At 43.4% G+C, this 11,387-nt stretch overlaps 2 protein-coding genes across 4 annotated transcripts; one reads left to right on the top strand and one right to left on the bottom strand.

Moving 5' to 3' along the window:
- Positions 1–4,687: 4,687 nt before the first annotated feature.
- LOC6049613 (reticulocalbin-2) lies at positions 4,688–6,485 on the top strand. The gene is made up of 3 exons (XM_001866306.2): positions 4,688–4,850; positions 5,031–5,870; positions 5,928–6,485. Exons 2-3 carry the CDS (start codon positions 5,035–5,037, stop codon positions 6,097–6,099), a joined length of 1,008 nt encoding a protein of 335 aa, XP_001866341.2. The 5' UTR covers positions 4,688–4,850; positions 5,031–5,034; the 3' UTR covers positions 6,100–6,485.
- A 67-nt stretch (positions 6,486–6,552) lies between these two features.
- LOC6049612 (intraflagellar transport protein 80 homolog) lies at positions 6,553–11,041 on the bottom strand. 3 transcript variants are annotated; one of them, XM_038254991.1, is made up of 4 exons: positions 10,963–11,041; positions 8,433–9,268; positions 7,992–8,371; positions 6,553–7,937 (listed from the first exon to the last, which is right to left on the bottom strand). In XM_038254991.1, exons 2-4 carry the CDS (start codon positions 9,228–9,230, stop codon positions 6,860–6,862), a joined length of 2,256 nt encoding a protein of 751 aa, XP_038110919.1. In that variant the 5' UTR covers positions 9,231–9,268; positions 10,963–11,041; the 3' UTR covers positions 6,553–6,859. The 3 variants fall into 3 exon arrangements, with proteins under 3 accessions (XP_038110919.1, XP_038110918.1, XP_001866340.2); XM_038254990.1 differs by having other exon boundaries at positions 8,433–9,305; positions 10,963–10,978; XM_001866305.2 differs by lacking the exon at positions 10,963–11,041 and having other exon boundaries at positions 8,433–9,491.
- Positions 11,042–11,387: the final 346 nt, after the last annotated feature.

Raw genomic sequence — 11,387 nt, 5'->3', positions numbered from 1 at the left:
TGGACAGAGAGGGCCCAAATTTTCTAAAATTTTAAAAATTTTAGAAATTTTAAATTTTTTAATTTTGCTAATATTTTGAATTTATTGAATCTTTTAATTTTTTTTTATTTTTAAATTTTTGAAATTAAAATTCCGTTTAAATAAAAAAAAAATATTCAAAAAATGGTATTACAAATTACGATCGTAATTTCTCGATCCACGATCTCAACCCTCAACAGTAAAATTACGATCGTAATTTCTCAATGGTAAGTCGTAATTTGTCGATGGTAGATCGAGATTTGTCGATGGTAAGTCGTAATCTTAATATCGAGAAACCTCGATCGTGAGTCGAGAAATTACGATCGTAATATTACGATCGAATGCAATAATCACCACACCGGCCTCCAAAAGGTGTGTAAATAACACTTAAGTGATAATAACATTGGATAGGGTTGTCAGATCTTCGATGTTTTAGGCTCATTTGAAAGGTTATTTGCATAGCAACCCAGCGTGCGGGTGAGCTTTCGGTGTGTTTGCATGTTTTCTGCTGGTAGCGATGGCAGTACTTACACACACTAACTAACGCTCTGGTGTTGAGTGCGCAAACGAAAATTCTTCAAAAGAACTGGGTGAGCGAATTCCAATAGAGATATCCACGCGCGAGAAGGTGTTAGTTTGTAACAAAATTACACACAGACATAGGCAAATCGAGTAGATTAATTCGTCTGTCAAAATCAGCTGTGCCCTTTATTATACCACGAGCACGTGGTAAACAGCTGGTTTTTACAGACGATTGGTCTACTCGATTTGCCTATGTCTGCGTGAAAATAGTGTAAACAAAATCAGCTGCTAGGAATTCAGCCAATCACAGTCGATCAAAACCAAAACAATACTTCAAATACAAATACTAACACAGAATCGTGGTGTGCGTGAGAGAAACCGTGGAGATCTCTATAGAGGTATCCACGCGCGAGAGTGTGTAAGTTTGTACAAAATCTACACGCAGACTTAGGCAAATCGAGTAGAATGATTCGTCTGTCAAAATCAGCTGTGTTCTTTGTTATACCACGAGCACGTGGTAAACATCTGGTTTTTACAGACGATTGATCTACTCGATTTGCCTATGTCTGCGTAAAAAAGTGTAAACAAAATCAGCTGCTTGGAATTCAGCCAATCACAATCGTTCAAAACCAAAACAATACTTCAAATACAAATACCAACACACAATCATGGTGTGCGTGAGAGAAACCGTGGAGATCTCTATAGAGATCTCCACGGATTCTCTCACGCACACCATGTTTCTGTGTTAGTATTTGTATTTAAAGTATTGTTTTGGTTTTGATCGATTGTGATTGGCTGAATTCCAAGCAGCTGATTTTGTTTACACTATTTTCACGCAGACATAGGCAAATCGAGTAGACAACCCGCCTGTAAAAACCAGCTGTTTTCCACGTGCTCGTGGTATAACAAAGGACACAGCTGATTTTGACAGACGAATCATTCTATCCGATTTGCCTATGTCTGCGTGTAACTAAACTCCAAACTAACACACTCTCGCGCGTGGATATCTCTATTGGATTTTTTTTATATATGTGTGTAAAGTGTGTTTGATTTTGAGTAGGGTTGTTCTTGAATGAAATGTTTTTATTTATTTAAGAAGATTTGAATCGGCATTTCAAATAGGAGTTATATTGACAAATAATCCAGTAGTTTAATCGCGTGTGTATAATTTTGTGTTTAGCTCTTGTGAAAATTCATATTTAACTACATAACGCGTTCGGAATTAATACTTAAAATCCAGCAGTATTATAATTCATCATAACTCGACATTTTTTTGATTAGGTCCTATAAACATATGAAAGACAATAGTTTATAGGACTTTTTCAAAAAAAAACTCTGGATAAGACAATTTTGTTTCGGTTTTTCGTGTTCGTGACTTCTTCGTCGGTCTTTTGTTCGAAATACAATGAATCTCGTTTTAAATATATCAAAACAATAACTATTTCAACTTAGTATCAAATCTAAATTTAAATACATTAAACTAAAATAAAACAATTCAACAACTAAAAAACAAGCCTTAACTAAATTTACCATCAGTACACTATCAGTTAAAAATCATTTTCTACGTATTAAATAAAATTAAATTAAAATTTACATTATAAATAGTTAATTTCACTCTACAGCCGGCTGTTTGAGTTTAACTTTTAAATGTTAATGCAGGTACTGCTCAATACACTATCAGTTAAAAACTTTTGACACACCCGCAATACCTGTCAAGGTATATCCTAGGGTCTTACCTTTCTACTAACATTGAGTCCAAAACCTCCCTACAAACATCTATACCACTAAGGTGACGTAGGGGTCCCTGCGCACTTTAGATAGGTGTTTACTAGCATTCCTTCATTTCCCCGAGGATAGCTTGGACCCGGCGTGGACCCCCTTATGCCCTGGGCTGTATTACACACTCATCAAAAGATGAAGACATGGTATCTCCCGTGTTGGATTATTATTCCGGATGAGGGTCTAACACAACCACACCAAACAGTGGGATAAGCGTTGTGGAGCCTTCCGGTGGTGGGGCGTCCTTCAAATGCTAATGCTAATGCTAATTTGAAAGGTTATTTGATTATCTAACTAACGACAAATCGCATGATGGACCCGGAAATCATTTTCATCGAAATATTGTGGTTTTTGAAAAAAAAAAAAAAACGAAATAACAGCGCGAGTGTTTTTCATCTCGCGAAGCAATTTTCTGTGGTTTCTTTTCTGAGTGTACCTCAAATGTCACACGCGAAACCAAAACAAAATTTCGCCGCGGCACCAAACTGAAATGTCGCCAGTTGAGTTGCGACAAGACTCGCGCCGCGTCTTACACGGAGCATGGAATCGATCACGAAAATCTACCGGAAATCGTTCTGTGAGCGTGGATTCGATCATCCGGATGGACCATTCCATGATGTCTAGCTTGGAGAGGACAATTACGGCGCTTTTGATTTTCAAATTGGTGGCTAGGTCTTCCCATTTTGACTCTATAGAGCTTATTCAATCGACACCCACAGCATCCCGCATCAGCAAAACTCTCCCGTGAGAGGAAACAACGGACCGGATTGAGGTCCCTCGACAATGAGGCCACATATTTTTGTTTTATTCAGACGGAAATCCATCCGTAATCAGCAGCTTAACCAAGACTTTTTCCCTTCTACGTCTTTTTCTGAAGCTGGACACTGACTGAAGCTGGACACTGACTGAAGTCACTGAACTTTATAAATTACCCCAAATTAGACAGTTCTATTGGTAGTAGAACAAAAAACCAAGATTTTAAACATTAATTTAATCTAAAGCATTCCATTTCCTTGGTAGATCAGAAAAGATCAGCCACGTTTTTCTCATCATCCAAAGCCGTCAAAACAAAAAAGCAAACACACTGATTCAAAATCACATAAACATGCTTGACAGAAATTTCGCGACAGAAAATTGTCGCGAGAGTTAAACCTGCTCTATTCGGTTTAGTGCCGCGGCGACAATATATGAGATCCGGCATCCAACCACCCTTTTACAATCTTCCGAACTTTGGCTGAAATCGTTTTTTTAAGCATAACTTTTGAAGTACTTTACTAAACGTTATATTAACTAGGGTCTTATGGGACCCCAAGACGAATCGAATGAAACCAAATCGGTTCAGCCAGTCCGGAGATAATCGAGTGCATATTTTTCGGTGCATGTACTCACACCCAGACACGTGTACACGCACAGTCATTTGTTCAGAATTTGATTCTGAGGCGATAGGTACACATGAAGGTGGGTCTACGAGGTCGAATTAAGAAGTTCATTTTTCAAGTGATTTTAAAGCCTTTCCTCAGTAAGGTGAGGAAGGCAAAAAAAGTTTTTATGGGAGTTTTCAGATTTTTTTATTTGAGATTTTTTTTTAATATTCAGGCTTTGTTTTAATTTTAACTCACACTCGATTATCCGAAGGTGTATAAGAGACTTCGGATAATCGAATCATAAACAAAAAATGTTTTTTTAATGTTTTTATTTTGATGGGTCCTAAATTTGTAATATTATTGACCCTTTGTACGACGTCAAAATAATTGAAATGGATTTTTAAATCAATTTGGAAAAATTAACCTCGAAGCGAGTGTTGTGCTTGGTTTTAGTAAATTTCAAGGAACACTCCAGATTATCCAGCATCATTTAAACACGACCGCTTATAAGGCTTAAAATGATTATATCTGGAGTTTTTTTTTGAAAAGGTCCAATAAACCACATTTTCAGTTTTTGCTTTTTGGGCGTTTTTGGATAGCCCTGACTCAAGGCGGATTCAAAAACACCCAAAAAGCAAAAACTGGAAATGTGGTTTATTGGACCTTTTAAAAAAAAAACTCCAGATATTTCCGTTCGCAGCGCAAAAACGAATTCGTTGTTCGAATTCAATATTTAGCCAACAATTTTTCCTGCGTGCAAACAAGTGAGTTGAAAAACTAAAAATACTGTTTAGTTTTTCTAGAACGTGCACCTGAAATGTCATTTTGCTAATGCAAACAATCGAAAACGGCTTAAATGGAAGTTATTTTTTGAATAATTATTAAAAAAAATAAAAAAAAACAACAATTTTTAAATCTAAAATTAAACAGAAGTGAAAGTTTTTTATCCGATCTTTTTATTCCTGAAATATTTTTCAACTGATCGCCCTTTTCGTTTGATAGTGCAGTGCATTAATCCTCCATCGCATTGTTTACATCACGTACATCAGCAGAAGTGCCAGCAAGCCAGCAGAAAAACGTTTCCGCAGCTGGATTTTTAAATTTTTATTTCATTCCGGAAATAATCGATACGACGCGTACGATTAGGAAGTCGACCAAACCATCACGGTAAGTTGCAAACCAGTGCTTTTTCAGCTCAACTTGAAACTCGAACCAGTTACGAAATCCACTTGAACTATTCCGGCAGACAATTGCAAGCGCGGGGCTAAAATTAGAACATCGAAATTCCTGAATTTGATGCGTTTCTTGCGTGGCTGTTAATTTTACTCTCTTGCGTCATCCCCGTAGGCCAATGAACCTGCAGGTGTTTCTGCTGCTAGCCGGGACCGTCCTGGGTCTTTCGGTGGCGGCCACAACCCACAAGCACTCGCACACTGCCGGCGGAGGGGCCAAGGAGCGCCTCGAGGATGGAAGCTACGCCCCGCGGGATTCGCACCACATGGACGGGGTAGGCGAGCACCACTCCGAGTTTGACCACGAGGCAATTTTGGGCAGTGTGAAGGAGGCGGAAGAGTTTGACAATCTGTCACCGGAAGAGTCGAAGAAGCGGCTGGCCGTGCTGGTCACCCGGATGGACTTGAACCATGACGAGTTTGTCGACAGGCATGAGTTGAAGGCGTGGATTTTGAGGTCGTTCAAGAGTTTGGCGGAGGAGGAATCTGCGGATAGGTTTGAGGACATTGATACCAACGGGGACGACATCATCACCTGGGAGGAATACTACGCGGATACTTACGGGATGGAGAGTGACGACGATGAGGACGGCGAGCGGCAGTTCGATCCGACCAAGGAGGAGGAGAAGAAGCTGATTGCCGACGACAAGGAAATGTTCGAGGCCGCCGACGAAAACAAGGACGGAAAGCTGGACTCGGCGGAGTTTGTCCTGTTCATGTCGCCGGAGGAGTTCCCGCAGATGTTTTCCGTGGTGCTGAAGCAAACCTTGCGCAATAAGGACGCGAACGGGGACGGCAAGATTGACTTCCAAGAGTACGCCGCGGAGCAGTCCCGCAACCATGACAAGGAGTGGCTGATAACGGAGAAGGACCGGTTTGACAACGATTATGACAAGGACGGTGATGGCTATCTGAACGGGAATGAAATTCTGTCCTGGATTTTGCCTAGCAATGAGTAAGTTGAACATATTCTTAACCAAAAACAACCTCTAATGTTTATGTGAACTTGCAGCGAAGTGGCAGAGGACGAAGTGGGCCACCTCTTTGCGTCCACAGACGACAACCACGACGATCGTCTCTCGTACAAGGAAATCATCGACAACTACGACATCTTTGTGGGCAGCGAAGCCACCGATTACGGTGATCATCTGCAGAACATTCACCACTTTGATGACGAGCTGTAATTGTAAGTATTTTGTATTGTCGCCCCTTTTGAGCAAATTGCATGTGGTACAAACGACGCGCGCGCGTTGGCTTCAATTTAAATTCGTCTAGTCCCACTCTTCTGCCAACAACGCAACGCGCACTATAATCGAACGAACAAATTTTCTGATGGCCATCAAACAGACAGGAATCTCGCGAACACAAACACACAAATTAGTCAGTAGAGCCCAACACAACTTCTCTTCTTCAAGATCGAATCAAGAGGCTTCGATTTCGTGCATTTACTAGAAAGGTCAATTTCGGAAGAGTCTTAAGAAATATCCGGTAGCTTTTATGTATGGTACCTGCGATTATCAGCTAGGTATTTAACAAATTAACCAATAACTAATTTCTTGTAACCAATAGATGGAGGAGAATTTTCATTGATGGAAAAATTGAGAAAATTCCTTGATGGCTGGAACAAAAGTACTTTATTTTTGAAAGGGGCCATTCAATTTTTATTATTTTATTCAAAAATAACCAAACTAACCATATTTTACATCTTGTGTGATTGGCTGGTTCATAGAGAATGGTTTCTTTTCAACTATTTCTCGTAAAAGAAGGTTCTTTAAAAGCAATTAATCATAAAGTTCTCAAGATACAGCTTTTTGAATATTTTAATAACCTTTTTGTGTGGACAGCTGCCAAACTAAGGATGCAAAATGTCTTGTTTGGTCGTAGAAAAGGTTCGTACAAAGTTTCATCCAAATAAAAAATGCAGAAACAATTATCAAACGACGCTCAATTCTGCAACGCCAAATAGCTCGGATCGTGCTCCTCCCTCCCAAGCGCCTGCAGGTACTTCCGACGCTCCTTCATCACCAGCTCCAGGTCCGTGTCGTGCTTCTGCGCAATCTCCAGCGCCTTGCTCCAGCGGTGCATCCGCAAGCAGAACAGAATCGCCTCCCGTATCTTCCGGTTGTGCAGCAGTATAATTTCCGCCTCCTGGACGCGTCCGTTCATGATGGAGTTTTCCGCCATCTGCTCGGGGCTGGATTGGCCGAGATCTTTCATAAAGTTTAGGTAGTTCACCTTGTCAATTTGGAGTGCGGCTGAGAACGCTTCCTCGCTGATTTCCAGCTGGTTCCGCTTGGAGGCCATCGCGGCCAGGGTTGCCCACAGGATCTGGTTCTGGACAAGGCGGCAGAGCTTGAGCGCTCGTTCCCAGGAGTTGTCCGCGAAGAGTTTGTGCAGGATTACGCAGTAGGTTTTCACGGAAACGGTGAAGATGGCACCGGAACTGCGGAACGTAACGTTGGCACCTTCGAAGTTCTCCAGCGTGATGTTCTTGCCGAATTCACTGGTGTCGAAGGTGAAGGTGGTGAGCGCGATCAGGGTGGGATCGGTGCAGGCTTCCCCTGGACAGTACCAGACGCTGTAGCAGGAGTCGTGAAGACCGACGAGGATGTTGGTGTCGCTGGACCACATGACGGTACAAACTTGGGTTCCGATCTTGTGGATGATGTAATCGGGACCACTTCGAACGTTGGTGATGAATAGGTCCCGGTTGACGTCGATGAACACTAGGTACTGATCGTCCGGGTTTCCGAACCGGCAAACGGCCACCTCGACGAGGGCGGATTTGTTCTGAATGGTGTACGGTTCTTCCTGTCGAGTTGCTCCCGGTAGCAGGTCGAACACGTGGATCAACGATTGGTCGGAATAGTCGCGGATTGCCAACGTGTCCAGACCCAGCGACACACACCGACTGTTGAGGTGTGGAATCTGGGACTGCGACGCCGGAAAGCGTGGATTCAGGTGAAGCCGACCGGTGTAGGTGTAAATCCAGATTGAGTTGTTGTCCACCAGGAGAAAATTCCTACAATACATGCCGTTAGAACAAGTCGCACGTCAAATTTCGAACAAAACTTACTTCTTTCCCAAGATGATAATTTTAATCTCTGCCCTTCCGTCCACAATTATCGGCGTATTGATGTAATTCTCGTTGAAGATGTGCACCTGATGTGAGGTAGCGACCACCAGATGACCATAGCCCAACTCCCACTTGATAATCCGTTCGGAAAAGTCCAACGTATCCTTCGTTCGTGCCACAATGTCATGCAGCAGGATCGTCTTTCGCCCAGCGGTAACCGCCTTCAGGTTGCGATTGCGCAGTTCCCTCTCGATAATGTGTCCAAACAGAATCGTTCCGGTGCTGGTACCGGCCGTCACCTGCGTTCCATCCGCAGACCATACAATGTTGAACAAGGATCCAACGACGTCCTGGTTGAAGCGGTTGATGCTGTGGCTCCACTGGAATAAGCATTAGCATTAGCATGTCAAGTTTGTTCAACTGATACCAACAACAACTTACCCCCGAATAATGGCAAAGCTTCAGCATGTTGAATCCTCCCACCGCCAGCAGCTCCCCATCCGGACTAAAGTCCAGCGAGGTAATCGCGTAGTCATCACTCACGCTGGTATAGATGTTAGCCCCTTGCGCGTCCCAAATCTTGTACCGACAGTCCTCACCACCCGACGCCAACATGTCCGTATTGTTGGACCACGCTATACACAGCACCAACCCATCGTGCGCCCTCCACTTGGTCAGCTTGCTGTTCGCGGCCAGCGGCTTAATGGCCACAAACGGACCCTGACAGTACGCAATAGCGGTCGCATTCGGTGCCCACCGAGCGCACCTAATCTGCCCCTCGTGCTGAACCACCGTCGAACGCAACATTCCCGATCTAGACCAAATCTTAATGATCCCATCCTCACCAGCCGTCAACAACCCCGCCCCATCCGGACTCCATCGCCCCGCCACAATCGAACCACTGTGCGCCGACACGTTCCGTTCAACGCGGGCACTCTTGTTCAGAATTATGAACCGGCCGTCACCGCTGCAAATCAGCAGCGTATCGCTGCCCTTGCCACCAGCAGCCCCGCCGGAACTCGTTACGGCCGCCCCTTTCGGCAGCAGCCAGTGCAAATCCGTCGGAGCAAAGTCATCGGGCAGCTTGGCGACCTGCATAAACTCCCGATTCGTTGAGGTCCATCGGAACAACTGGTGGTCCTCGCTGCAGCTGTACACTTCCTCGTTGTTGCACCAACCCAGCGCCGAAATGGCCTCGCCGGATTTGGGTTCCTTGGTGTGGTAGATTTTGAATTTCATTTTTGCTGCTGTGTTCGGTCACCGATACCGTGTGGGGACTGAGGAATATCCGAATGTTTGAGGGTTGCATATTGCCTAGGAAACGGGCAACGTTGTGCATGGTTTTAGCTCGTGCGCTTGCGCGGGCTGGATATTGGTTTTTATAACGGTTGAGTGGACATAAGGTCGTATGTACACTAATATACACTTTTTTTTGCAAAAAATATAAAATCTTGTGTTTTATTTTGAAAAGGTCCTATAAACATATAAAAAAAACAATAGCTTATAGGACCTTTAAAAAAATTCTTGAAATGCACTATTTTCGAGTTATATATTTGTTCGGTAACTGGGCTGAGAATGTAGCGAATGCTGCTCGCTAACTGGGCTGAACCAACCCTCTGGCACCACTGTAAATGGCTAGAACGTTTGACAGTCACCAAAACCTCGAAGAGCCCACGTAGTAATATTAGTGAAGAGCCCACGTTGTTTATCGTGGGCTCTTCACTAATACTACTGCGTGGGCTCTGTGAGTGTAGCAGTATTGGTGTTGTCTGTTTGTTTACACCAAATCTTCAAGAAACATCACTTTTTGTGTGTGCAAATCTGTTACGAAAAAGATGAAAACTGTTGCTTCGAATGTCCGGTAAGATTTGCTGAGTAGTACTGGACTGGAGACTGGCCAAGTCTGTTGATCCTTCCGAACAACTCGCTACAATCTCCGGCAGGAGTTACCGACCAAGTGCAGAAACATCCGTGATTCCGGTGATTGTGGCGGAGCTGGTCTTTCCGAGCATCCTTCAATAACCTTCTCCGAGGACTGGCCCACCCGCTGTCGACTCGCACAGGGAATCGAAGGAATCGCGTGCTTGTGTAGAATCCGACCTTTGTGGACTCAAGAAGTTCATCGCGAAGTGGTCCGAATAAATCTGAACTTTGAACTTGCAAAACCATCTTCATCGCTACTTCGCGGAGCATTTATCCATAGTCTCTGGCGGGTAGGGGTCTTCGGGAACTTGTGTTGGAAATCCGTCCCGTGTCGTTATTTTTTCATGGAAATCATTTCAACATTATGAAATTATACCTTTGTTTACCACGCGGTTTGTTTATTTTCAAATTTTGACAGCAAATGCGTTCTTCATCTTCTTTGTTGTCTTCATGTTCGCGTCGAACATTTAGGTTTCATAAACATGGCCGTCGTGACAGAGGGCTGTAAATGTTCGACGCGAACATGAAGACAACAAAGAAGATGAAGAACGCATTTGCTGTCAAAATTTGAAAATAAACAAACCGCGTGGTAAACAAAGGTATAATTTCATAATGTTGAAATGATTTCCATGAAAAAATAACGACACGGGACGGATTTCCAAACACAAGTTCCCGAAGACCCCTACCCGCCAGAGACTATGGATAAATGCTCCGCGAAGTAGCGATGAAGATGGTTTTGCAAGTTCAAAGTTCAGATTTATTCGGACCACTTCGCGATGAACTTCTTGTGAGTCCACAAAAGGTCGGATTCTACACAAGCACGCGATTCCTTCGATTCCCTGTGCGAGTCGACAGCGGGAGTGGGCCAGTCCTCGGAGAAGGTTATTGAAGGATGCTCGGAAAGACCAGCTCCGCCACAATCACCGGAATCACGGATGTTTCTGCACTTGGTCGGTAACTCCCTGCCGGAGATTGTAGCGAGTTGTTCGGAAGGATCAACAGCGGGACTTGGCCAGTCTCCAGTCCAGTACTACTCAGCAAATCTTACCGGACATTCGGAAGCAACAGTTTTCATCTTTTTTCGTAACAGATTTGCACACACAAAAAGTGATGTTTCTTGAAGATTTGGTGTAAACAAACAGACAACACCAATACTGCTACACTCACAGAGCCCACGCAGTAGTATTAGTGAAGAGCCCACGATAAACAACGTGGGCTCTTCACTAATATTACTACGTGGGCTCTTCGAGGTTTTGGTGACTGTCAAACGTTCTAGCCATTTACAGTGGTGCCAGAGGGTTGAACATTTAGGTTTCATAAACATGGCCGTCGTGACAGAGGGCTGGGCTGAACGAAAAATTATGATGGGACCACCGATGCATAATAATATCCTGATAATATATAATAATAATAATAGTTACTCAAATTTATTTACAATACATACTTTTCAATTTATGGAATGAAACACAAACA

This window comes from Culex quinquefasciatus, chromosome 2, assembly GCF_015732765.1.
Source record: "Culex quinquefasciatus strain JHB chromosome 2, VPISU_Cqui_1.0_pri_paternal, whole genome shotgun sequence".
Taxonomy (NCBI): Eukaryota; Metazoa; Arthropoda; class Insecta; order Diptera; family Culicidae; genus Culex; species Culex quinquefasciatus.
This window is presented reverse-complemented; position numbering and strand designations above follow the sequence as displayed.

Coding starts and splice junctions, on each gene's coding strand:
- LOC6049613 (XM_001866306.2), top strand. CDS start 5,035: ATGAACCTGCAGGTGTTTCTGCTGCTAGCCGGGACCGTCCTGGGTCTT. Junction 5,871..5,927: donor TGGATTTTGCCTAGCAATGA/GTAAGTTGAACA, acceptor GTGAACTTGCAG/CGAAGTGGCAGAGGACGAAG.
- LOC6049612 (XM_038254991.1), bottom strand. CDS start 9,230: ATGAAATTCAAAATCTACCACACCAAGGAACCCAAATCCGGCGAGGCC. Junction 8,372..8,432: donor AGCTTTGCCATTATTCGGGG/GTAAGTTGTTGT, acceptor TGCTTATTCCAG/TGGAGCCACAGCATCAACCG. Junction 7,938..7,991: donor ATTATCATCTTGGGAAAGAA/GTAAGTTTTGTT, acceptor CATGTATTGTAG/GAATTTTCTCCTGGTGGACA.